Below are 27,674 nucleotides of genomic sequence, written 5' to 3' on the forward strand. Positions count from 1 at the left end.
CAGCCTAGAAAACTTCATGTGACAGTTCTACTCTATCACATGGGGTCACTCCGAGTTGGAATCGACTTGAGTCTCAATTCCACCCAGTAATGGCAACAACACCCCTGGGGATTAGTTTTAGAAAGTTGGGTGAGGGTGACATTGTTACTTTATACCTTGTGTATACTGTTTAAATTTAATATAATACTTTGACAATTAAAAAATATTTTAAAGATAGAAAAAAGGATGTACATTTGACCTCTGAATTTTTGATGGTTTCCATAGCTTCTCAGGCTCCTTCTTCCTCCTTTAGTGTATCATGCTCTGCCTAGCTTCAGAAAATGTTCAGACCCAAGAAAGGGAGCTTAAGTGAACCATTCTTCTAAACAGGATTCATGCTGATTTCTGTAAGTGGTTCCCCCACAAGTGAACCTGTAAGTGTCAAGAGAAGGAACTGAGAAATGACAGTGACTAAAGCACTCTGACATCTCTCAGCTGTTGCAGATGGCTCTCCTCAACTCTCTGTGACACATACTCTTCATTATTCCGTGTTAAGAACAGATTCCTAACATGAACTGAGATTTTTACGTCTTTACAATAGGGATTCACAAAGTTCCCAACAATACCTAATCACGCTAGTCTCCAAGCTAATTAGACACCAAGTAGTATTTTTCTATTTAACTTGATATTTTAAGAGTCAGCTAGGACTTTTAGATCCCAGTAGCCAGAACGAATGTGAAGCATCATACCAAGATTTGGGAAGAATAGACAAGCTTGTGATTTCAAATTCTGTGGTAGATAATTGAGAGTGAGTGAGCAGAGACGCAATAATCTACTAACGGTCAAACCCAAATGGATGCTTTTAGACCTCATCTCTCTTAACTGCATTTGACGTTGTCAGCCAGTCTTCTTTACTTTCTCCTTTCCTTACTTCTGTGATCCTATATTCTTTTTTTGTTTTCCTTGTGTTCTTCTGACCCGTCTTCATTTTCCTACACAGGTTCCTCTATGTCTGTCCATCTGTCTATCTGTCCATCCACCCATCCATCCAGCGAGCCAATCAACCTTCTTTAGCCATTTTTTTCTCACTGACCATACCCTCCTTAGGTACAATGACCCTTTTTTTTTTTTTTCCTGGGTTCAACACCTACAACTATTAGCATCCCAAAACCATTTGAGAGAAACTTCCCACTCTGTGTAATCTTGAGAGAAGGCAATATTCTGATCTTCTAGCCACCTGAGCTAAGGGCACAAGATTCTTCAACACACCCTACCTCCTGGTATAGCCAGAGGAAGATCATGTGACCCAGACTCAGCCAATCATCTGCCTGTAAATCTTGAACAAGTGATGCAATGACAGAGGAACCAACTGGAGATGAGATTTATCAGCTGCAGGCCTTCTTCTGAGGCATGAACTTTACTGCGGTTTCTGCTCCCTAGTATCTGGAGCCCCAGCCTTATGTTCATTTTTCAGGCATGGACAGGTCTTCCATTGTTGCTGTGAGTCTTCAGTGCTCTTCTAAAACTTTCCTTCATATATTTCCTGTCATTTATAGTTTGACGAAAATAGTGAACCCAAATCTCTCCTGAGTTGTGGATCCTACATCTAACTAATTAGATGGCTGTCACCACCTGAAGATCAGTCAGTCACCCAAGTCAGAAATTTAGACATCACCCTCTATTCATCCCTCTCCTGCCATATTGCATCAACCTCTACGTCCATCACTTCTAAACCCTGATTATCTTCACTTTTATACTATCTCCTGCCTCCTCATTGACCCAACCTTAGTTGTGATCTTCATTTTTATTTATTTACTTTTTTGCCTAAATTATAGTATTAGCTACCTGACCAGGTGATGCTTTCAGTCAAATCTGCATTCTCTTCTCAGAGCAGATTTTCCAAAATCAAAATCTGATTCCACCACTTCCCTTTTCCAAACAATACAAAGGCTATTCTTCGTCTACATGAGAGAATCTCAAACTTCCTCCTCCAAAATATCACACAACCCCAACAGGTCATTGTAGCACTAAAATAAAGTAAGTCATGGCTTCAAATTGAGAGCAAAAGTAGAATAATAGAATTGTTTTAATTATGTTGGGTAATTATGTTAAATAAAAACAAAGGGGTAATCAGATGGACTGGAGGAGTCTCACTGGTCTCTTAACAGGGTAAGACAGTTACAGTCAGACTTGGACAATTTTTCTCTTTACTTTTTTTTTTCTAAATCAAAAAGATATATCACATCTTGTACTTTGAACAGAATGGATATTCCAAACCTTCATCCATTCGGTTTTTATTCAGCCACTTTTTATATTCTACATGACTTTATCAAAAATATCACTTTCTAACATGTCCTTCATCTTTTCTAGGTGTAGGACATAGCATGAGTGGCATCCTATTTCACCTTAAGGTTTTTCCCTGTCTGTTATCACACTGTTAAAGATAGAGTTTTTATTTTATTCCCCCCCCCCCTTCTATGAAACCTGATTGAAGAAAGTATTCGGTGCTAAATGTTATAAACTGCTGGATCCATGATGGTAGGTGGAATAGAGGTAGGGGCTGTTAAATGCTAAATGGCAGGTATTATTATCACAAAATGCCAAGAGCCTATAATAAAACAAAAGCACTGTATGGGACTCAAGAAGGGAAGCACCAAGTGCTCCTCCACCCACCCTTCTTAATTACAGCTCTGCCTATCTGTTCTAAGAGATGGATTTTCATAAGGACAACTGTGAACTGTAAGAAATCTTTAAAAGATTACATGATAGAGACACGGAAGTAATCTATAAAAACTTCAGGAAAAGCATACTCTTTTTAACTGAGCTGGAGATGTCACTTTGCCTGCTCCCCTTATACAAACAATTATCAAAAGAGCAATAATGTTTCCTAAGACAGTATCTTCACTAAACTAACCTGAGACTCTAGGGAGGCCACAGCAACTAAGGAAAAAAGATTCCAGTAAGTAGTAATATTTAGCCCCTATTTTTTTTATTACTCAGTCATTTTACCAATACCAAAAACCAAATATGTAAATATATCAATTTAAAACCTAGAACCAAGTTCTACTTCTGCTTTGGATACAAAAAGACTCAAGAGAACATTAATCAAACAACAAGAAAGAGCTGGATAAGCTAAAATACCATGATTTTTATTGGGTCCACCAGAGAGCCGAGATTATAAGGCACACAAACTGAATTCCAAAGTGTGACAAGCACATCCAAGGAAAGATAAAATATACCCTCTGTTTCACCTTTAGTACAGCATAAAAGAAAGAAGCTTTCATACCTGTGGGTAAGATGAAACCAGCTAAAATTTTAATCAAATTTTAAAGGCAAACTGTAGGCTAGTATATCAGTCTCAGTCACAGGCATACACACTCACTCACTAGCTCTTTTCCCTTAACCTCCACTAATGGTTCACTAGAAGGATTGGGAGCAGGGCAGATCAGAAAGAGCTGTCCATGGTAGCATAGGCTTGCAGGAGCTGATTGGCTGTGGCGAAGGGGCAGGCACAAAGCCCTACCTACTTCCCCAACCCTTCTTTCATATAAAGCAAATGTCTTAAGCCACTGGAGGAGGTGCAGAAAATTCTTTCACTTCCAGGCCCAAGGCGGGGGGGAACGTTGCTTCTGAGTAAGAAGTAGGAGCAGGACTGGCTCACTTGGCAGGGGGGTAAGGTGGGGGGAAGCAGAGTAAGACATCCTCTTGCCCCCAGGATACAAGCAAGGATCTACCACTGCTTGGGGAGGCTTACTTAAAATAGAAAAGCCAACAAAACCCAAATCCGGGTCAATTCATAGCTAGATTGACTCAACCCTCCACAATAACAGCCTGACAAAAAATGATGTGTGCTTATATCTGGGCATAAATAATACATACTTACATGCTCGTACACAAAATGTCTAGTATTTAATTAAATATTATGAGATACACACATAAATCCCCCCCCCAAAAAGAAACTACTGTGAAGAAATAAAGCCATCAATAGAAGTACAAGCAGAGATGACTCAATCACACAGGAACTCTAAAACAACTATGATTACAATGCTAAGGAATCTAGTTCAAAAGGTAAGCAAAATACATAAATAGATGGGAATTCCAGCACAGAGATCTGCCTGTAAGACAGTTCTTTCAAAGGGGCATTAAAATTATAAAGTAAACCTAAAACTTCCAGGAAGCATGGTGAGATGCCCATTTTAAGATGCATGAAAGATCCCTTAATCATTGCAGTTAAGTACCAGGCTACCCACAGCTCCCTTATAAGGGACAGGATACAGCTAGATTTTCATTTAAACATCTTTCATCTTTGCTTCAGAGTGAAAGCTTAAGGCTTCTTCAAATATTTTAAAATTCAAGTAGGAAAATATCTTATTAGGCGTCAAAAATAAATAGCTTACATGCCAGTTGTATTCTATTTCTTGATCTAGATACTGGAAACACAAGTATATTCATTTTGTAAAACTTCATCAAGTTGTACAGTTATAATTTACGCTCTTTTCCTTATGGATGTTGTATTTCAATGAGAAATATGTTTTTAAAATAGCTCTTTAAAATATTTCTGGTAAAAATTTATTTGTTTAAAGGTAATTTTTAAGCGAGGTAAATGCATATGGGTTACAAAACTCAATAATACAACCCACTTGGCTGACTAGTCATTATCAAGGAAATTATTTGGATTACATGATTGGGGCTGTGAAAGTTGCTTTTAAGAATAAGAAACTCATGTGCGTAGAAAAGATCTAGTAACAAACACAAGGGGAAGCACAAGCAGTGTAAGTGCCTCAGAAAGTGAGGAATTAAATATCAACCTCTGGGAATTCTCTTTTCTCTAATACCTCACTGAGAGAAGCTCACATGGACAAAAATCAACCTTAATTCGAATGATAAAATATACATCCAGCTTATAGCCTTGACACATCTGAACACAAAGACATACTACTCTGAAACCACTTTGATGAAAACATCAACATACTATACCATCCTTCTTAGCATCATATAAAGAGTGTTGAATGGGTGAATAGCGTTCCAAATGGAATAAAGCACTTCGTACTGAACTCCAGACCATTTATGCTAACAGAGGAGAAAAACAAAATGAGTGAAGAGTATCAAAACAATGGATGATTTCCCAATTATCTCTGCATTTTTGGAAACAACGTAAGACGCTTACCCCACTCAAGACACCATTCTCTTAGTTCTGTGCCCTGGTTCTCCTCAGCAACTTTCTTACTTTCCAACCCCTGATGTACTCTCCTTCTCTAGTTCTAAGGTCCCCAAACCAGAATGTCTCACAATCTCTGGGTTCAGAAATCAATCCCTTTGTTCTACCCATTATATTAAAAGTATGGTTCTAAGTATTGAGTTTACTTTGTATTTGAAAAAAAAATAAGCAAAAATCATTACAGGCTGAAAATTATACTTTTTCAAGTGAACTTTCACTTTTCATCTTCTTTTCTAAAGACCAAAATTCATAGAGCTAACGGTATCCAAAATTACAGCCAATAATAAGTTTGTGGCACTTCTTGGAATTTAGTCCAAGCATGAAAATTTAAATGAGGAGAAACATTCAAATCTTAGTTTTAGCTGCTTCTTTCATAAGAACATGGATATAACACATAATTGAACCAATTTATGCTTCACCATTCTTCTGCCTACTTTGGCGTCTTCTGGAGAAAAGCTAATACATGGTAAAAAAGAAAAAAAAAAAAAGCAAAGAATGGTATTAAGGGTAACACAATGTCCGAATTATTGCTGTTATGGCCCTTGTATCTTTATTATTACTGAAATAGCAAAAAAAAAAAAAAATGCAGTTTTCTTTATGGATATATATTTTTTTCAGAACTTCCATTGTACTGAAGAAGCACCTATATCAGTCAACTAATTTGCAAAATGATAAGAAATGCAGCATCTTTTTAAAAAGGAAAAATATGATGAGCTTCTAGTTACGAACATCTAGATGTCTAAAATAAATGGCAATATATTTAACGATTTGCTATGAGTCGCAATCAACTCAGTGGCAGTGGAGTTAGTGAAATACCAACAGCAGCAACAGCAAAGGAACCAGAGTCCTAATTTTCCAGATCTGATTTCCATAGGTCCTAAATTGTCACCATGCTCCATAAACAGCCTGATCCTTCCAGGGATCAAGATTGCAATAAGGAGTAACTGTCTCCCTGCAACTAACTACGTTTTTTAAAAGTGAGTTTTAAATACTGCAGAGCACTTGGTGAGGTTTTACATACATATAACACTTCTACATATATCTAAACTGGTACCCAGATTAGAATATAGAATATTTCCACCACACAAGAAGTCTCCTTCATTCCCTTCCCAATTCATATATCCAAAGTGTAACCACTATTCTAAACGTTATCACCATACATTAGTTTTGCCAGTTTTTTAACTTTATATAGGTGTAAGAGTCCCTGGGTGGTGCAAATGGTTAACTGCTCCACTACCAGCCAAAAGATTGGTGGTTTGAACCTACCCAGAGATGTCTCAGAAGACAGATCTGGCAATCTGCTTCTGGAAGGTCACAACCTTGAAAACCCTATGAAGCCGTTCTATTCTGCAACACATGGGGTCACCATGAGTCGGAATCAACTCAATGGCAACTAACAACAACAACAATCTTACAGTATGTTGGTGTAAATTTGCTTTTGCACAGCTCACAAACATCAATGAGACTCTGAGAACCAGATGATAACAATACAAGAACTCTATTAGTAGGTGGTCCTATAGGGTAGCTATGAGTCGGAATCAACTCAATGGCACTGGGTTTGGTTGGTTATTAGTAGATGGTTCAGTATTCCTCACCTGGCCTTCTGACATCCATAGGTCACCAGGTGGGAAGTTATGACGCTGTCTTTGAGGTGAAAAAGAAAAAAGACCAATCATCACTGTCCTTCCGCAGGATATTAAAGAGTAAAGGATGCTCATGGTACAATAGCAGCAAGACATGAAGACTGGGAATAGCCTGAACTTTTCCAGTCTGACAGGTGATGGATGGCCTGCTCCCAGGGACAACTCTGTTCAATAAGATTTTCCAATAGTGGGATAAGGCACTCTATATCTGGAGCTTCAGTAGCTTGTTCATCAATTATTAAGGGACCACTCCCAGAAGCTGCTCTTCTCAACAGCCTTTGAAGGTTTCTCCATTTCTGCTATCTTCCTCATCTGCAGAAATAGCTCCCAGCCAGATTTGTTTTCTCGGCACCATCTCTAGAGTGCTGCTCACCACAATGACCCTGGCTGAACTTTCAGGTGGCTGCAACAGCTTCAAGGAACCTATTCAAAGTTGTCTTAGGGAAACAAACCTGTGTTAGTCTCCTGGTTGCCCCATCAGCTCCTTTCTGCTTCCTGCAAGGTGTAACCCCAGGACCAGGTACCCACCCCTGTGGCTCAGCAAAAATCGTCATGCTCTTTAAGGATTGCATTGGAAATCTAATTTTTTTTCTTAATTGCAAAGCTTTCAAATGCAAACACCAAATCCACTGTGTTCCACAAAATTAATCAAAGAAGATTTAGTCAATATATTTTTGGTCAATGTACCAAAAGAAAGAAAAAAAGAGTGGTGGAATAAAAAGGAACTCTTGTTTATCCATGTATTTTCCTTCCAGTGATTTAGTATCAGAGAGTTAAAGAATGTGCTTTACCTCCAAAGAACGGAAAAAGTGAATCAGATTTGGCTAATCTTCTACATAGGACACGGTTTGTTTAGCTCCCTCAATTAAAAAAAAAAAAAAATCTCTGAACTGTCATTTATAGAATAAATTATTTCCTAAAATGTTATAAGTAAATCTTAGACTCAATAAAATTGTAGTGCAGGGAGTGATTTAGGATATATCCTGCCAAATTCTTTCACTGCATATGAAAGGTAAAGGATGGCCAGGCTCGGCTTGGTCAATGACACTCAGTTTTAGTAAATGGCAGAGCCAAGGCAGAATTCAAGTATACTTTAGTGCATAAATCTGTTTTCTTTTCACTTGTGGTAGATCGTATTGTTGGGCAAATCTGCACGTCTCTGTGTGCATCTGTCTCTTTACTTGGGCTTGGCCATGTGATTTCCTTTGGACAATGTTTTATTAGCAGACATAAAGGCATAGGTTTGAAACATGTTTGTGCAGTTGGGTTCATTCCTCTTACCTGCTATGAAAAGAAATTGTGTCTGGTCACCTCTATTCTGTCAACCTTTTTGCCAGGACAAACACAGAGAACAGTCCTGAATATAACCACGGCCTGAGGTCAAGCCCAGCTGAGCCACAGTCTGAAGCAGAGCTGTCCAGCTGAGCCAGGCCTAGATCAGCCAAACCACACAGCCTGTAGACCAGTGAGCATACGAATAAACGCTCATTATTGGAAGCCACTAAGATTTTATCACTGTTTGTAATGAAGTGTGACACAGTAACAGTTCACTGGTACAATGATGTAGAGTCTTGCCTAGTTTTTGAAAGTCAGATTATATTTAAAACACATCTGAGAAGCTTTCTCTTTTAAAAGGGTCCTACAATGAATCCTTTTCATAAGATTCCTTTTGTAAAGATTTTCAGCAATAATAATAACATAATAATCATAAGAACTACCACTAATTGACAACTTTTCATATACCAGGACTGTACTAAGCCCATTTCATGCATTATCTCATAATCTCTCAACAATCCTGGGAAGTGGAACTGTCATTTTACAAAAAAGGAAAAACAGGTTGAGAGAGTGAATACTCTTCCCCAAACTTAAGCAGCGAGTCTGTTGTTGTTTGATAGCTGCCAACAAGTCCGCCCCTACTCATGGTGACACCATGCACAATGAGATCAGACCATTGTGATCCACAGGTTTTTCACTGGCTGATTTTCGGTAGTAGATTGCCACGTCTTTCTTCCTAGTCCATCTTAGTCTGAAAGCTCTGCAACCTGTTCAGCATCGTAGCAACATGCAAGCGTCCACTGACAGATGGGTGATAGCTGCATATGAGGTGCATTCTACCGGGAATCGAACCCAGGTCTCCCACTTGGAAGACAGAAATTCTACCACTGAACCACCACCGTATCCCTTTAACAGTGAGTTGCTGTTGTTGTTAGGTGCCATTGAGTTGGCAATTTTCAGAATTTGTAAATATTAATTTAAACTAAAATGACTATGTTACTTTTTAGATGTATCTCAGGGAATCTAGCTACCATGGTGACTTGGTATCTACCATCATCCATTTAGAAATACATAAGCACAATTTTCTTTAACAGTCAGAAATTTTAAACCATTACCTTTCTCCCTTCCATACTTCTCTGTGAAGCATGTTATCCATTAGTCACTCTATTATATTTCTCTAAGACAAAAATAAATATAGAAATGGAAATTTGGTGTTTAAATTTCCTTTGACTGTAAGTCTCTAAGTGTTCAAGACTATCTTCTGGATAGGGTAATCATTTCAATTTTTATCAATACTTAAAAATCAAAATTATGTAAACATATTAGAATTTGTATAATTATGAAACATAAGCATAATTATTGGAATGCATATCTTAATTAAATGGATGGGGTGATTTTTTTCAAGTACTTAATGTACCTCTACACGAGTATTACTGCCAGAATGAGAGTTTAGAATTTATTCCATTTATTCTATTACTATTTTTAGTTGTTATAGGTGAAAACACTGAAAAACCTTTTTCAAATAAATTAGATGATGGAAATGCAAGGAGCTTTGCTACATGAGTGTCTATCACTCAATTCATTGACCTCATTCCTGGTTACATATCATGGATTTACATAGTGATCTAGCATAAAAAAATTATTTTTATTGATTTAACTATGTCCTTCAATTTTATTGAAATCAAATAATTAGAAAACATCTACATTGCAAAAAATGATAATAGTGATTTTTGTGAACAGAACTTCCATATATCTGGTAGTTCCGATCTCTGGTTGAACCCTGACTGACTCACCCTCGTTAGTTATCTATTGCTATATAATGAGTGGTCACAAACTTAGTGGCATAAAACAGATTATCGCACAGTTTCTGTGAGTCAGCAGTCTGGGTATAGCTTAACCACCTCGGCTTAGGGTCTCACAAGATTGAAGTCAAGGTGTTGGCCAGAGCTGGGTTCTCATCTAGAGGCTTAGTTAGGAAAGGATTCGCATTTCTGCTTGCATGGTTGTTGAAAACACTGAGTTCCTTGTGGCTTGGGGATTGAAAGAGCTTTAGTGTTTAGTTGACCATTGATCAGAAGCCCTCTCAGCTCTTAGAAGCCTCCTGAAGATCCTTGCCATGTGGGCCTCCCAACAGAGCCAACTGCTTCATCAAAGCTGGCGAGAGAGAATATATCAAAGGAGTTTGCTAACAAGGTGGGATCAAAATACTCACAGTAGTGATAGCACATCACAGGCCATAGTCTACTGGTTGGAAGCAAGTCACAGGTCCGCCCACCCTCAAGAGGAGGGGATTATACAAGGGTGTGAACACCAGAAAGCAGTGGTTATTGGGGGCCACGTTAGAGTATAACCCCCACAACCCTAAAACCTTGAAATCCCACTCCTGGATATATACTCAACAGAAATCTTGAATTCATCTACGAGGCCCACAAAAATGTTCACAGCAGCTTCGTAAAGTAGTTGCATCTTTTCTCCCTCAGTGTTAGCACCTTCGCTCAAGCTGCTTCTCACAAAAAATGTTTGAAATTCAAATCCCGCTCTTGCCTTCCACTCGATACTCCTTTCTTCAACCTTGTAGGTAATTTATTCTGAAACCAATCAATTGTTCCCACTCCCAGCTCAGTGGATAAAATGAAACAAAACAAAAACCAAACCTGTTGCTATCGAGTCAATTCGGATTCATAGTGACCCCACAGGACAGAGTAGAACTGCCCCCATAGAGTTTCCTAGGCTATAACCTTCACAGAAGCAGATTGCCACATCTTTCTTTCACTGAGCAGCTGGTGGGTTCAAACCACAGCCCTTTCAGTTAACAGCCAAGCGCTTAATCACTGCGCCACCAGGATTCCTTAGCCCAGTGGATCTGCTCTCCTTATACACTGTAGCATCTCTGCATTCTCCCTGTTTCATTGCGGATGATCTCCCTTTTTCTTTATTCTTAAGAAGCAGGTCTTCCCCCCTTTTTAACAGGGAAATCCCAAATCTTACAATGGCTGCCTCCATTTCTCTTTTATTCACCTTGAAGCAAAACTAATATTCTCTTTGACTGAACCTCTGTGTAGTCTCTTTGTTTCTCTGTTTTCAAGCATGGATAATAATATCTTCATTGGAACCCCAGGAGGTGAATTGTGCTCATGGGCTGTGAAAAAGAAAGGTGAATGGAAATTCCTAGTGCTCTGCACACAGGCCACATACAGCCCCTTTGATTCTTCCTGTCTCACCACCAGCCCATCCTGCCCCAGGGAGCAGTGACAGAGCAATATGCTTGAGAGCAGCCCACAAAGGAGAGTGGTCCTCCCTTTAGGGCCCAGCCCTAATTCTCCAGAGCCAGGAAGAAAGCCCAGGAGCCCAAGCATAAATGAGAGTTGGTCAGGAAAGGCATGAGATACAGTAGGAGAGAAAACATCAGCATATGAGAGACCAAGCACTTCAAGTACGATTTGCACTATTGGCTAATGAGACCTCTCAAAAAAGCTAATTTCTCAGACTAAGATGCTATGTTACCTGTCCATTCTCAGGTAAGCACATGGTCCCAAATAAAGCCTTATTTTTATTTTCTAGGGTAAAGAATTCAACTCTTTAGGTAAACGGGCTAGAAGTCTAAATCTCTAAAGAAAAAATACCCTCACTCAAAAGAATCCTGGAGCCTGAGACCTGAGAGTATATGGTGACCAGTATGTGTGAGGATGGCAACGTGGCCAGAGGTGGGGGGGAGACAGACAGATGCTACCTGTGCTGGAAGCCAGTGCCAGCACTGCTCTGCCAAGCGCTGCGCCTCCAACCCCCATTCCCCCCACCCCCAAACACACACAGCACTCCCTGCTGTTTGGCTAAGTTCTAATATAAGAACTCTCGATTAATAGACCTCGTATTTCCCTTTCAAGCCTGGGAAATGACACTTTTATTCTGAAAAGTGTTCACATTTTCTGAAACATAGAAAGAATGGTACAATGAACCCACATGTATCTATTGTTTAGATGCACCAAATGTTAACATAGTTTGCAACATTTTGTTCCTTTCCCATTCAATCTAACTACCTATCTACCTAAACTTGTTTTTGCTGAACTATTTGAAAGTACATTACAAGCATAACGGCACTTCATCCCTAAATACTTCAGTATCGCCTAAGAAAAAGGACATTCTCCTAGATAACCATACTAATATTAGTAAGCCCATGAAAAATAATATTCCAAAAAAATTTATGGTACTGTAGACATTCATATTTCACCAACTACCCCAAAATGTCTTTTATGGCCATATTCCCCCCGCCAAAAAAAAGCAACGTAAAAAACAGATACCTTTAAGTAGAAAACGAGGCATCCCCAGTGCACTGTTGTGGCTTTGGGACAAGAGACAGAGGTCACTGGAAAATAACGATCATCTTATCACACCTTGGTCTCTTATCAGGTACAAGGTAGCCAAGGGACCCTGGCTGCCTAAGCCACCTCCCTCCCCACGAAGGAGCCACATCAACCAGAAAACAGTAGAGAAATATAAGACGTACTCTAGGTATAGATTCATATGACTCAGGTCACCTGCTGACAATTAGGAACCGTAAGTTTCAAAAAGGCACAGCCTTCCCTCGGTGTTCAGACTTACACGTACTTAGGACAAAGAAAAGGTGGGGACCAAGGAAACAGGCTAGCAAGCCAGGCAGAGAAGATTAAAGAGATGTGTGAGCAAGATCATGTCCTCTAACAGTCCAGCCTCACCCTACATTTTAGCTCAGCCACATCCCTGAGTCTCAGATACAACTACACATGGTAAGTGGCACCAGGATCAAGGAAAGCAAAACATTGCTGGAGGAATGTTCAAGATCTTTCTATTCCTGGCATTATGTAAAGTAACAGGCATGTTAAGGCAGACATTTTGATGTTTATTAATATATAAAAGTAGAGATGCCCTCGGAAATATCACTCCTTTCACATCCATGTGAATTGGTTACCATTACTGCTCTTAAGCTGAGCAGCCAAGACACTGGCTCTGAAAGGACACTTCTCTGGTAAAGGGAACTTTCTCCTAAAAGAAAGGGACGTGCTGCACCGTCAGAATGTGCAGCGGTGCAGGAGAACACAAGCAGCCCTGGGAGTAAATCCCAGCTCATTTCACTTCTCGCCCACTGTTATTTCTGCCACGCCCCTGGTTAGAGGAAGAAAAACCTCTAAAGCTAGCTTTTTTAGAGTTGGGAAGAAATAGAATTTTGGTAGCATAAAACATGAGGGAATAAAGATGTTGGCTTAGTAGCTTCATCTCATAACCCAGTTAAAAAATCCTTGCTGTTGCATGATTTCATGAAACGGGAAAAAAAAAAAAAAAGTTTAATGGCTGGGATACAGCAAATGAACAAATTAGAACTCTGATTACAGCAATAGAGAGGAAGTTTCCAAAGGAAGAGAAAGAAATTCCCTGAGGCTTAATACCTTACCCTGTTGCTCACTAGCTGCTTATGGTGCTCTACTATAAAATATTATGTAAAATTATATATATAATAAAAAGTTTATTTTAAGGCATGTCAATATTGGTCCAAAACACCCCAACATATTTGGAAAGTGAAGTACCAAATTATGTAGTGCACCGGTGAGATGGCCCCAAGACATACTCAAGCCCAAGAGTGAGGAAAATACGGTAACATTACTGACTAACGAGTAAAAGTCTCGTCTCCCTACCATATAATTTTCTAGGAAATAGCAACTAACTATAACATATACTTCATATGCTTAGTATATGTTTACCTTAGGTATGAGTATATTTACTGTCCTTTAGAAGACCAGAACTATTTGATGGCTAACTGAATGAATGAATGATTGAATGGATGGACGGGTGGCTGTATGATTGGATAGCTGGATGAGTAAATTTAATGAATAAATCAATATGCATTCACAGTAGTGTCCACTGTCTGATCTGCTTCTCGGCCATTCACAAATAACCTTCCCATGAGTGGTGTGTGGAATTTCATGCAGTGATTTTCTAAGCCCCTGCCGGATCCACAGGCTTCTCAAGAGGGAGTATGGAAGTGGTAGGGTCTAGTTTGAAAGTTTTCTTCCACCTTTCAGCAGCCACACTGAAATTACTCAGTGTGTTATGAGACAATCACAAGATACAGTATCAGTTACAGATGGAACCAACACAATTATACATATATATCGGTACTAAGTCTTCCTGGTGACCCTATGTATAACAGAATGAAACACTGCCCACTCATGCCTCATCCTCACAATTTTTAATATGTGTGAGCCTACTGTTGTAGCCATCATGTCCACTTATCTCATGGAGGGTTTCCCTCATTTTCACTGGCACTCTACTTTACCAAACATGATGTCCCTTCTAGTGATTGGTCTTATTATCTAAGGACGTGTCCAAAGTAAGCGAGACAAAATCTTGCTATCCTCACTTCTAAGGAGCATTCTGGCCATACTTCCTCCCAGACTTATTTTTTTGTTTCCGTAGTTTTTTAGTTTTCCTAGCATTTTAAAAATAAATTTCATTTCTATAAATTTCATTTGCATAACTCTGAAAACACATCCGCTGCATAAAATCAGACAAACCTATCTAAAATCTTTACACTTAATACTGAATACAACAAAATACTGGCTTAATGTCAAAGAGTTTGTGTGCCCATCAACAGATGAATGGGTTAAAAAAACTGGTACACACATACAACACTACACAGCTATAAAGCATGATGATGAGTTCCCAAAACATTATAATGTGTATGAATCTTGCAGGGATAATGCTGAGTGAAATAAGTCAATCACAAGAAGACATACTTTATGGTCTCACTTTTATAAGAAGACAAGAATAAGTATATTAACAGTGACCAACATTCATTAGTGGTTACTAGCGATGAGGAGGGGAGGGGGAATCAACCTCTAGATAGTTGACACCTGTTATCTTTCCTTTCTGATTCTTTCTTTCTTTTTGGGGGGGGGGTGGGAAAGGCAGCACTGAATGTGGGTGAAGAGACCACACTCTGACCAAGGTAAACGATGCCACTAAGAAGTACACAAGAGAAAAGGGTATTTTTTTTTATTAACTTTTATTGAGCTTCAAGTGAACGTTTACAAATCAAGTCAGACTGTCACATATAAGTTTATATACACCTTACTCCGTACTCCCACTTGCTCTCCCCCTAATGAGTCAGCCCTTCCAGTCTCTCCTTTCGTGACAATTTTGCCAGCTTCCAACTCTCTCTATCCTCCCATCCCTCCTCCAGACAGGAGATGCCAACACAGTTTCAAGTGTCCACCTGATATAATTAGCTCACTCTTCATCAGCATCTCTCTCCTACCCACTGTCCAGTCCCTTTCATGTCTGATGAGTTGTCTTCGGGAATGGTTCCTGTCCTGTGCCAACAGAAGGTTTGGGGACCATGACCACCGGGATTCCTCTAGTCTCAGTCAGATCATTAAGTATGGTCTTTTTATGAGAATTTGGGGTCTGCATCCCACTGATCTCCTGCTCCCTCAGAGGTTCTCTGTTGTGCTCCCTGTCAGGGCAGTCATCGATTGTGGCCAGGCACCAACTAGTTCTTCTGGTCTCAGGATGATGTAGGTCTCTGGTTCATGTGGTCCTTTCTGTCTCTTGGGTTCTTAGTTATCGTGTGACCTTGGTGTTCTTCATTCTCCTTTGCTCCAGGTGGGTTGAGACCAATTGATGCATCTTAGATGGCCGCTTGTTAGCATTTAAGACCCCAGACGCCACATTTCAAAGTGGGATTCAGAATGATTTCATAATAGAATTATTTTGCCAATTGACTTAGAAGTTCCCTTAAACCGTGGTCCCCAAACCCCCGCCCTTGCTCCGCTGACCTTTGAAGCATTCAGTTTATTGAGGAAACTTCTTTGCTTTTGGTCCAGTCCAGTTGAGCTGACCTTCCATGTATTGAGTATTGTCCTTCCCTTCACCTAAAGCAGTTCTTAGCTACTAATTAATCAGTAAAATCCCTCTCCCACCCTCCCTCCCTTCCCCCCTCGTAACCACAAAAGTATGTGTTCTTCTCAGTTTATACTATTTCTCAAGATCTTGTAATAGTGGTCTTATACAATATTTGTCGTTTTGCCTCTGACTAATTTTGCTCAGCATAATGCCTTCCAGGTTCCTCCATGTTAGGAAATGTTTCACAGATTCGTCACTGTTCTTTATCGATGCGTAGTATTCCATTGTGTGAATATACCACAATTTATTTACCCATTCATCCGTTGATGGACATCTTGGTTGCTTCCAGCTTTTTGCTATTGTAAACAGAGCTGCAATAAACATGGGTGTGCATATATCTGTTTGTGTGAAGGCTCTTATTTCTCTAGGGTATATTCCGAGGAGTGGGATTTCTGGGTTGTATGGTAGTTCTATTTCTAACTGTTTAAGATTATGCCAGATAGATTTCTAAAGTGGTTGTACCATTTTGCATTCCCATCAGCAATGTATAAGAGTTCCAATCTCTCCGCAGCCTCTCCAACATTTATTATTTTGTGTTTTTTGGATTAATGCCAGCCTTGTTGGAGTGAGATGGAATCTCATAGTAGTTTTAATTTGCATTTCTCTAATGGCTAATGATCGAGAGCATTTTCTCATGTATCTGTTAGCTGCCTGAATATCTTCTTTAGTGAAGTGTGTGCATATCCTTTGCCCAGTTCTTGATTGGGTTGTTTGTCTTTTTGTGGTTGAGTTTTGACAGAATCATGTAGATTTTAGAAATCAGGTGCTGGTTGGAGATGTCATAGCTGAAAATTTTTTCCCAGTCTGTAGGTGGTCAGAAAAGGGTATTTTTGATAAAGGATATGAGACATATAATCTCAAAACAATGCTAACATCAACTAAAAAAATGTGATTACATATGTGAGTATGGGTATGTATAGTTATGCACACATAGATGGAGCTATATGTATGTGTGTGTATGTATGTGTGTGCACGCAGGTATATTCATATATATAACAAACCACATGGGGGCACAGTCATGGATACTTCTTCGACATAACCAAATACCTCCAAGGACTGGTTTTCTGCGTTTGAAGGCAGAGGACCGTAGTCTCATGGGACAACTCAGTCAATTGGGATAATACAGTTCATGAAGTTTATGTTGTACATCCTAATCTGGTGAGTAGTGTCTGGGGTCTTAAAGGCCTGCAAGCAGCTACCTAAGATACAGCTATTGGTCTCTTCTCATCCAGAGCAAAAGAGAAAGAAGGAAACCAAAGGCTCAAAGAATCCACTAGTCTATAAGACTCACTGTCTATACGAGCCATGGCCTCATCTACCCTGAGACCAGAAGAATTAGATAGCACCTAGCTACCACTAATAACCATTATGACAGGGCCACAATAGATGGATATTGATAGAATGGGAGAAAAATGTGAAACAGAACTCAAATTCTTAAAAAGTCCAGACTTACTGGACCAGTTGAGATTAGAGGACTCCCCAAGACTATCATCCAGAGATACTCCTTGAATCTTGAGCCGAAACTCTATCCTGAGGTCACCTTTTAGCTAAATAACAGATTGGCTTATAAAATAAAGAATAGTACCTGTGAGTGCTATGTACCTGTAAAAAATCATCTATATGAGACAAAATCAACAATTTCTCCAAAGCAAAGATGAAAGGGTAAGGGGACAGATAGGGAAACTAGATTACTCAAAATGAAACATCCAGAATGGAACTAATGAGAACATTGACACATTATGAAAAATGTAATCAATGTCACTGAACAATTTGTGCAAAAATTGTTAAATGGGAAACTAATTTGCTGTGTAAACTTACACTGAAAACATAATAAAATATTATTTTTTTAAAAAAGAGCTTGTATACACCTTTGAAATTTGCTGTCCTACATTATGGCATTTGAATAGTCTTCAAGCTATTTCATCGGCCAATTCTTTTTTTAAAAAAAAGTATAACAGAGAGGGAACTTCAAATCCTTCCTTGGTATCACAGCCAGTATAATGTAGTGTTTATTAAACTCCCACAGGTTTATGGCACTGAGAAGAATGCTGTACATAACCCATTTCATACCTACGATTGCAATTATATTCAATTTTCTTACAAGAGACAAATCTTAATATTCATTCTTCAAAAAGGAGCAGGCTCAATTTAAAGAAAAAAAAGGAAGGGAATTTGACATACACTAAGAAGCATCTTTCTTCTGGTCTTTTTGAATTAAATTTTGAGGATATAACCTCAAATTTTTATAACACTACATTGTTGACTCGACGGCACTGGGTGGGTTATTTACATTGTTGGAAAGTAGATGGTGAAACAGGATAAAAATAATTTCCTAATAGATTCTTATCTAGTCAAGAACTGCATGATGACACATAGCAGATTCACGAGAAAATCTGAATGTCACAGAAAACATTTATCAAAACCAGAAACCTGTTCTGAGAAGTTACACTGAACATCTCTATGTCTCAGGAGTCCAAAACAGCCTCCATCCTTCTGCTTTGCAAATCACATGAGTCAAGCAATTTATTTCCTACAATTGCAAATACCGTCATAAATTAGGATATCTCAAGCTGTACGAGAGGAAAATGTGTGCCTATGCCGTAGACAACATTCAAGGGCTTGTCACCATCATTAACCAGAAGAATTCACCAGGTCCCTAATTGTACAAGTTCCTTTCTAGGCTCTGGAATAAGATAATGAAACAAAATTGGTCCCTTAGTCTACTGACCAATATACATTCACCACTGAATTGAACTAAAAGACATGGGAGAAAAACCTAGCTCATTTCCAGCCACAGATCAAGGGACTACTTAGTCCAGCTGGAGCGACTGGGTGTCCACCCCTTCTGAAAGCTCTCCCGTGACTGTGCATGGCCTTATTATCCCAGCAGTCAGGAAAGGATTTCTTATTTCCAACTAAAAATTCTTTGGTCTGTATATGCTTGTTTTCCTTTGCATGGGCCTGAACAGAAATGGCTTAGAAATTTTATTCAGATAGGAGTTGTGGGTTGCAAGGAACACACCCAGCTTCAGCGAAAGGAGGCTGTTGGATTGCCGCAGCGGTGTTTTGGGGAGTTTAGAAGAGCTACAGCAATACCTTGGCTGGGAGGGAAATGGGATGCAGGACAGAGTCTGGAGATTGCCAAGGCTCTCTCTGGATTGCCTTACACACCTGCCTTATTCTTCTATGTAGACTGGTTTTCTCTGCTTCTCCATCTACATGGAAGACAGAATAGCCCCTGTCAGCATCTCGTCCACTCAAGAGATTAGCCCAGACCAGAACAAAAACTCCTGGTTTTATGTTCAAATGCTGGCGAGAGGAACTGACTGAGTCAGTGTAGATCAGCGGTCCACACTGGTTTAATCTGTTGCTGCCAGGAGGAAGAGGTTACGTGATGAAGTCTGGCTGCCAAGGGCCCACCTGTGGGCGTGATGCAGGGCAGATAAGTGGGCCATTGTGAACTGGGAAGACATTCCAAAAGATATCTGCTCCAATTTGTCTCATAAAGACATTTATATTCTTATTTTTGTTTTAGCCCATTTTCCCTTCATAGCCAGATGCAAAGGGTTTATAACTGCGCAGACTGGGGAGTACTGTGTTTCTTTAAAACATAATGGTTCTGCATTTTAAATGGATGAATGGATAAATACATTCATGGATATATTCACACAATGGAATTCTACACATCGATAAAGAACAGTGATGAATCTGTCAAACATTTCATAACATGGAGGAATCTGGAAGGCATTATGCTGAGTGAAATTAGTCAGTTGCAAAAGGACAAATATTGTATAAGACCACTATTATAAGAACTCAAGAAATAGTTTAAACAGAGCAGAAAATATTCTTTGATGGTTACGGGAGAGGGGAGGGAAGGAGAGGGGTATTCGCTAATTAGACAGTAGATAAGAACTATTTTAGGTGACGGGAAAGAAAACACACAGTACAGGAGAGGTCAGCACAACTGGACTAAACCAAAAGCAAAGAAGTTTCCTGAATAAACTGAATGCTTTGAAGGCCAGCGTAGCAGGGGCAGGGGTTTAAGGACCATGGTTTTGGGGACATCTATGTCAACTGGCATAATAAAATCTATCAAAAAAAATTCTGCATCCCACTTTGGAGAGTGGCGTCTGGGGTCTTAAACACTAGCAAGTGGCCATCTAAGATGCATCAGTTGGTCTCAACATACCTGGAGCAAAGGAAAATGAAGAACACCAAAGACACAAGGTAATTATGAGCCCAAGAGACAGTAAGGGTCACATAAACCAGAGACTACATCATCCTGAGACCAGAAGAACTAGATGGTGTCCAGCTACAACCGATGACCGCTCTGACAGAGAACACAACAGAGAACCCCTGAGGGAGCAGGAGAGCAGTGGGATGCAGGCCCCAAATGCCCTTAAAAAGACCAGACTTTATGGTCTGACTGAGACTAGAGGGATGTCGGTGGTCATGGTTCCCAGACCTTCTGTTAGCCCAAGACAGGAACCATTCCCAAAGCCAACTCTTCAGACAGGGATTGAACTGGACAACGGGATAGAAAATGATACCGGTGAAGAGTGAGCTTCTTGGACCAAGCAGACACATGAGACTATGTAGGCAGCTCCTGTCTGGAGGGGAGATGAGAGGGCAGAGGGGGTCAGAAGCTGGCCGAATGGACACGAAAAGAGAAGCTGGAGGGAAGGAGTGTGCTGTCTCATTAGCGGGAGAGCAATTAGGAGTATATAGCAAGGTGTATATAAATTTTTTTATGAGAGACTGACTTGATTTGTAAACTTTCACTTAAAGAACTTAAAAAAAAACATAAAAATAATAATAATAGGTCTGCACTTTAACTTTATTGAATCTCACAAAAAATATTTACTAAATTGTTATCTTCTGTTTATATTGGGGAATGAAATTTACTCTCTGAGGCATTAGAAAATACTGTGCTCTAATGTTCACCACCCCGCCCTCCAAGTCGTTCTTTTAAATCTTTCTGATCTTGTATTATTTTCTATGCCAAGCTCCATGCTAGAAACTTTTACAACCAAATTTTAAATCTCTTACAAGTGGGTCATTTTTGAATTGTTGACCTGACCTTTACTATTTTGGGAGGATCAAATAGAAACCGCTCACCATGAATTCAACTCTACTATGAGCCACTGTTCTAGTTAGGACTGGTACCTACGTCAGCAATCCATACTCATCATTCAGTCTGAAAGTACACGGAGAGTGGAAAGGTAGTTTTTTTCCACAAACCCATCCACCTCACCTCATACAAACCCTTTATAACATTTAATCCTGGACCATCCTCATTGCCACGTGTATTATTCAGCACCCTACATTATTTCCACCACAACAGGGTAAGGGTTTTACATTGTTTCAGCTTGGACTACAAAACCTCCATCCGGCTAAGCTGGGTTTTGCCTGGTACTCTGTAGGGGTCTTGCCAGGACTCCCATCAACAATGGCAGCCTGGAGTGGCTACAGATGGGATGGTCAGACACATCCTAAACTGCTCATTTGGGATCAACCCACCCTTCACTCTGCATGTGATTTAGAACTAAACCTGCCACGTTCTAAAAAAAAAAAAAAAAATGCATCTGAACACGCCAGCACCATGCTAGTGTTAATAAATCCACTCAAAAGACAGCTGTATTTCATTTTAATGCTATCAACATGACTTCTCCCCATTCCCCAAAATCAAAAAGCTGTTTCTAAAAAAAAAAAAAAAAAATACTAGAAAAGTGTTTGAGAGTTCATTATTTAAAATCAGCCCTTAAGTAAACCTTTTGCAAAGATAAACACTCCTGCTGAATATAAACAATTGCCCCTAATGTACCTGTTTTCTACATTCAGCTTTGTGGCTATCAGTGTTCCTTGATGAGGACACATTGGTCCAGCGAGCCTCACTGTCCATCACTTATCTCTATGTTCTGGAATATAACAAATACCCAAAAAAGTTTGCTAAGTGAACATAAAGGAAGATTTATAGATGCTCCTTCATCCCGCTAAGAGCCTCCCTCTGGGATCTCCAAGAAATGCTACTTCTTCAATCATTCCTCACTGAAATGCCACCGATTCCTCTACAATGTCAAGCCCTTCAGTCTAGCGGTCTCCTGTACAGATGGGTTCTTCTTGACCTTCGCCCATTCCCCTCCCTTCTATAGTCACCTCCTCCCCAATAGGTGTCTACATCAGAGAAGTGAGAAGGAAAGGAGGAGCAGAAGATATTCCAGTTGGTCTTTTCTCTTCTCTGGTAAAAAGGAGAGAAGAAAGGAAGCCATTAAGGAAAGCTATCCAAATTGTTCTGATTTCTAAAGCACTTTCTACAGGGCATCAATTATGGTGAGTGGATGCAGAATCAAAGCTGCAGAAGCAACAGGCTCTTTCAAAGCTTCAGAAGGCTGTTTATTCGAATCTAGCTAGTCATGAACGCCTAAGACGTGGTCCAGAAGGACAGCTGAAAAGAGGTCAGCAATTCAGAAGGCAGGTCTTCCAGTTTAGCACTATGAAAAGGAAAGTTCATGTGGAGCACACATTTGGAGTTTGGGCTAAACTAGTGGTTCTCAACAGGAAGAGATTTTATCCCTGGGGGTATTCATTTCTCAATGCCTAGAGCATTTCTGGGGTCTCTGGGTGGCACAAATGTTAAGCACTTGTCTATTAAGGGAAAGGTTAGTGATTCAAATCCACCCAGAGACACCTCAGAAGAAAGGCCTGCAATCTACTTGCCAAAACAATCAACCACTGAAAACCCTATGGCGCAGAGATTTACTCTGACACATGTGGGGTCACCACGAGTCAGAATCAACTCAATGGCAACTGATTAGTTAGTTAGAGACATTTTTGGTTTTCACAACTTGGTTGAGGGGTGCTATTGTCATCTAAGAAAGAGTGGCCAGGGATGCCGCTAAATATCCTACAATGCACAGAACAGCCCCCCACCACCCCTACCCTGCAAAGAATTACAGAAATAAATATCAGTAGTGTTGAGAATGAGAAACCTTGGTGTAAACTAAAGCTTGTCATTGAGAATTCTGCTCTAGCCTATGGTTCAGAAAACCAAGGGGGGCATTTACCATGGAAGAACAAGAAAAGAGTAAAGCAATTCCAAACTAACAGGAAGTCAACATAAAGAATTAATGACACAAATCCCCAAGGAAGGTACATACAAAGGTTCTCTCTCCTAGAGGTCAATATTTCAGGCAGCATCCATTCATTCATTCAACAAAGATTTATTGAACAACTATAGCTCAGGTGCTTTTGGGGCTCTGGGAATGCAAACAATCACAATGAGTACTGCTGATCGGTTTGGTTTAGAAACACAGAATGTGGCGCTTCAGAGGACGTTAGCCACTGAGAGGAGGAATTCAGTCCTCCCCACCTTCTTTATAGTTTCATTCTCAATTGAATGTTCCATACAAACCATCCTTCTCAGACCCAGGAGCTTTTGGGATTTTTTTTTAAAAACAATTTCTTACAAATAACTCACTTGTCTATAGTGAAGCTTGCAATTCTCACCAATTGAGTTGAGAATACTCAACAAAGGTAATGTCTGTGCTGTTCGCAAACATCTCATTTATCATACTACCCAAAGTAAAACCTAAAAATTCAGAGTACAAAGTTAAGAACACTCAGTCATTAAAATGATTGCTGGTGCTGCAAAGGCAGCTGACTTATACCTATTAAATAGTCTAGAAACCTTCATCTGGAAACTCCTGCAGTTGGGACACAGATCAATTACTTCGAAGGTGACTGCTGGGTGACATACCAACGTCAAGGACCTGGCTTGGAGCATCCCATAACTTGCTCTGAAAATCATGAGAAGAATATTCCCTTGTGATCACTGTCTCTCCCATTTCATTGAGTGTGATCATCAACTAACAAATAAAATAATTAGCTAATATCTGCAGACAGATAAGCCTCTTTATTATTTTCTTCTACTTGGGTAGAAATGGCAAACAGCAAACATGCTTCTCTAGAACCCCTTCAATGTATTAATAAAGCATTAGTCTCTCTAAGTTTAAACATAAAATCCAATTAATTCAATCAAAATGTCAGTTGTAACCTAAAGCACTGTAGTAAAAGGAAAATTCCTTGGAATAAAGAAGAATTCTCTGTGGGATAGAAACACTGGAGTGAGCTGATCTCATTCAAATCACAGGGGTCACTGTGGCCTTGTCCGCTAATATTTACACCTTGAAGAAGCTCAGAGAGAGGGTATTTATCAATACAACTGGTGCCACAAGGGGCTCGTTTTCCATATTCTCTTTCTCCTGCCTTAATTATAAAGTCTGTTTGTACCAAAGCAGTCATTGCTGCTGCGAGTTCCCGGCCAACCCCTGAAGTCACAAAGCTTGGTGATAATTTCCACAAAGCACACAGGGCCAGTCACGGACAGAATTATAAAGATAAACCTTATTATGACTTAAGGGGCTAAACAGATGAACCCCTGCAGCCTGTAATTGGTACCATTGTTTTTAGTTATGAGGAAACCGGAACTGCAAATTGAGTTCCTTATCCATACCCATAAGAAAAATGGTTTCCAATGGCTTTTTTTTTTTTAGTTAATTTTATTTATTTTGTTGTTGAGAATATACACAGTGAAACATACAGTAATTCAACAGTTCCTACATGCACCATTTAGTGACACTCATTCCAACGAGTTTTAATTCTTGTTATCCTATGCCCAGTGTTTTTAAGCAGACAAGAGAACTTGGTCTTTTGTCTTCCTTCAGTATAATCCAAAACCAGTACATCAGCTACAGTTTTAGCAGCAAAGGCAGGAGACTGGAGGAGACACAGATGACCTTTTAAAGGTTTATACCAAATGAAATGTAATCGCCACCATCTAAATGCTGTATTTCTTCCTGCACATCACTTAAAACTAACCAGCTAACTGCTAGCACACCATTTCTCTTTGGCCTGAACTCAAGAGTATTAGGAATAATCTCTAGATAGACATATGATTATGAAATATGAATATTAAATTACAAAATCCTGATTTTTTTCCCTAAGGACCAATAAACTTGTTCTAATTTCAAGCAATGAAGGGCAAAAACACATCTCAAAATTAACAAGCTGTCAGTCCTTATTGCAAGCAATATAGGTAAATAGCAATTTCTTCCACTGAGGAGGTAAATGACAATCCCTTTTTGCTACGTCAGACTAAAGTGGTGGGGCCTCTAATTATGGTTACATTTATAGGTATCTGAAGATTATTGTAACCAACGTGAAAAAAATAAAGACGTCTACATAAATCACCGCCGTCACATAGGTAACGTCTGGGTAATCGATCACAGCATGGACAAAGCCATCATCTGGGGCCCAGTGGCAAAGAAAAGTTTCAGCTGCTCCACCTGACACCAACCATTCATCTTGCAGGAACAAATGCCAATAACTACAATGAATGATCCATATAGAACCTCCACATGGAGAACAGATAAAGTCCTAGGGCAAAGGGAATAAGTGAGATCTAAAATGAAGGACTCAAGAATTGTCCTTCATAATCAGGGCCTGAGATACTTCAGATCAAGGCCCGCTAACTCTGCACTCTCCAACTGAGCCAGCAGAGTCCCGACCCGGGGCGAGGCACTGCTTTAATATCCCAGGGAAGCCACACAGTCCAGATACTTTGACTTTCGGAAGTGTTTCTCAAGGTGTTCCAGAACAGGGGCGTGACACCTGAGGAAGAGGATAAGGATAAGGAGAGACTGTGTGTGAAAGGGGAGGGGTGAAAGAAAATGGATCGGAGAACCCCAAACTTCCAGGAAAACTCTATCTCCAGGCCGCTTCCTAAAAGTTGCAAACCTGTGTATTTATCTGCCCAGGGACAAAGACAAGACGGGCGACGGGCGCGTCGCTGCATGTTCTCCCTGGGACTGCTGTGCTAACCGAAGGGGAGAGACCCATCCGGCTGGGGCCATGAGGGGCGTCTTACTTTTGTAGCTCGCTGCCCAGGGCTGGTAGCCATAGTACCCGGTGATGCGCAGGATCCGCTCTTCGATGGACGTGAGCCCCACCGGCCCGCTGGTGAGGTCCTCCACCGAGCGCGACCATTTCAGGTCCTCCTTGATGGCCTCGTCCACCACCAAGTACTTGAGCTGCCGGAGCTGGGGACTGATGTCGGATAGTCTCCGGGGGCTGACGTCCGGCGACCTCCTCATGCCACTGTGGCCGCGGGCACCCGGACAGGTGGGCGAGGGGGGAGGAGAGAGGACAGAGAAAAGGCGGCTTAGGAGAATGAGCATCTCCGAGGCGAGAAATCTCCTCCCTCCACACGCGCCCTCCCCGGCTCCCGGGCGGCCTCAGTGCCGGGTCCCGCTCCGTGCCCTGCCCGAGCACCCGGGCCAGTGCGCGTTGGGGAGCGCGGCGCGGGCGAGCATGGTTTCAACTTCTGAGCGGCTGTCACCGCCCGCGTTCCCTGGCCTCAGACTTCAGGGCTCCAGGTGCCAGGGGTCGACCCCGCGCCCGCCCGCCAGCGCCCTCCCGCGCCCTCGCGCCGTGCGCCCCCCCATGCGCTACTCACATGGCGATGGTCTTGCCTCTGGGTGCGCCGCCGGGAAACTCTCGGATCCCCATAGGCAGCAGCGGAGCGGGGTCAGGCGTTCCCAGACTCGAGAAAGGGGGGCCAGGCCCGAGCCCCTCAGCCAGTGCCGGTGCCGCCCCCGCGAGAGGGCCAGCCGCCGCCCGCAGCCCTCGCCCCCTGCGCGCCCGCGCCGGCCGGTCACCGCGCGCCTTGGCAGCGTCCGGGGAGACGGAGCCGCTGCAAGCGCAGTCTCTGCTCCGGGATGGCCAGCGGCGCGCGCTGCGGTGAAAGGGGGAGCGGGAGCGGCACGGACGCCGTGCCCCTCGCCTGAGGCTGTCACTGCCGCCTCAGCACAGCTGCGGGCGCGGGAGTCGCGGAGCCGGGAAGGAGAGAGCTCGGAGCAGGGCGCTCTCCAGGCACCTGGGCGGGCGGGGTGAACCTTCCCGGCGCCGAGGAGCCAGGCGGGGGCGCTGCTGCCCCTTCCCGCCCTGTCCGCGCTCTGCCTGGCAACCTCAGGGCCTGGGGCGGCTTCCCCCGCAATCCTACAACTTGTTAGCTCCAAAGACTCCTGCTTCAAGAGTTCGGTCTGTCTGTCTGTCTCTCTCTCTCTCTCCATCCATCTCTCTTTCCCTCCACCCTCTCCCTAACTCTATCTCTCCCTCTCATCATAAAATAATCAGTAAAACTACTGGTAAAGATAGAAACCTGGTTCGATACCACAAAAACTATGCTCTGAATAGCACGTAACTACATGCCATCATATTACATGCCATCTTATCACATGCTGAGAGGAGCACTGCCTAGGCGAGTGGATGTATCTCGCTGTGGGGTCACTCAGCCAGGCCTGCTCCTCGGAGAGCTTACATTCCCACTGATCGCGAGATGAGGAAATCACTGCTCTTTTCATACATCTCCATTTTATTTTGCTGCTGATCTTTTTAGTTTGTTTTTTTTTTCTTTACTTCTGTAAGCAGTTCTCTTAGGTTACTGATTAACTTCATATTATGTTGTTTTTTTCTGTTGTAAAAAATGTATTAAGGAGGACCTATGAAAGGCATTTGTCAAAACCCATAGGACTGTTTAACCCAGAAAATGAACTCTAATGTAAAAT

At 41.2% G+C, this 27,674-nt stretch overlaps 1 protein-coding gene across 1 annotated transcript in view; it reads right to left on the minus strand.

The window, feature by feature from the left end:
• The window catches only part of SLC35F3 (solute carrier family 35 member F3), a 460,159-nt gene extending 433,518 nt beyond the window's left edge, over positions 1-26,641 (minus strand). The window contains exons 1-2 of the mRNA XM_049868514.1: positions 26,564-26,641; positions 25,976-26,205 (exon numbers count right to left, since the gene is read on the minus strand). Of these exons, the coding sequence (XP_049724471.1) occupies positions 25,976-26,205; positions 26,564-26,616 (283 nt within the window). The 5' untranslated portion in view covers positions 26,617-26,641. The remainder of the gene's footprint in view (positions 1-25,975; positions 26,206-26,563) is intronic.
• Between the last annotated feature and the right edge of the window lie 1,033 nt (positions 26,642-27,674).

Source organism: Elephas maximus, chromosome 24, assembly GCF_024166365.1.
Source record: "Elephas maximus indicus isolate mEleMax1 chromosome 24, mEleMax1 primary haplotype, whole genome shotgun sequence".
Lineage (NCBI taxonomy): Eukaryota > Metazoa > Chordata > Mammalia > Proboscidea > Elephantidae > Elephas > Elephas maximus.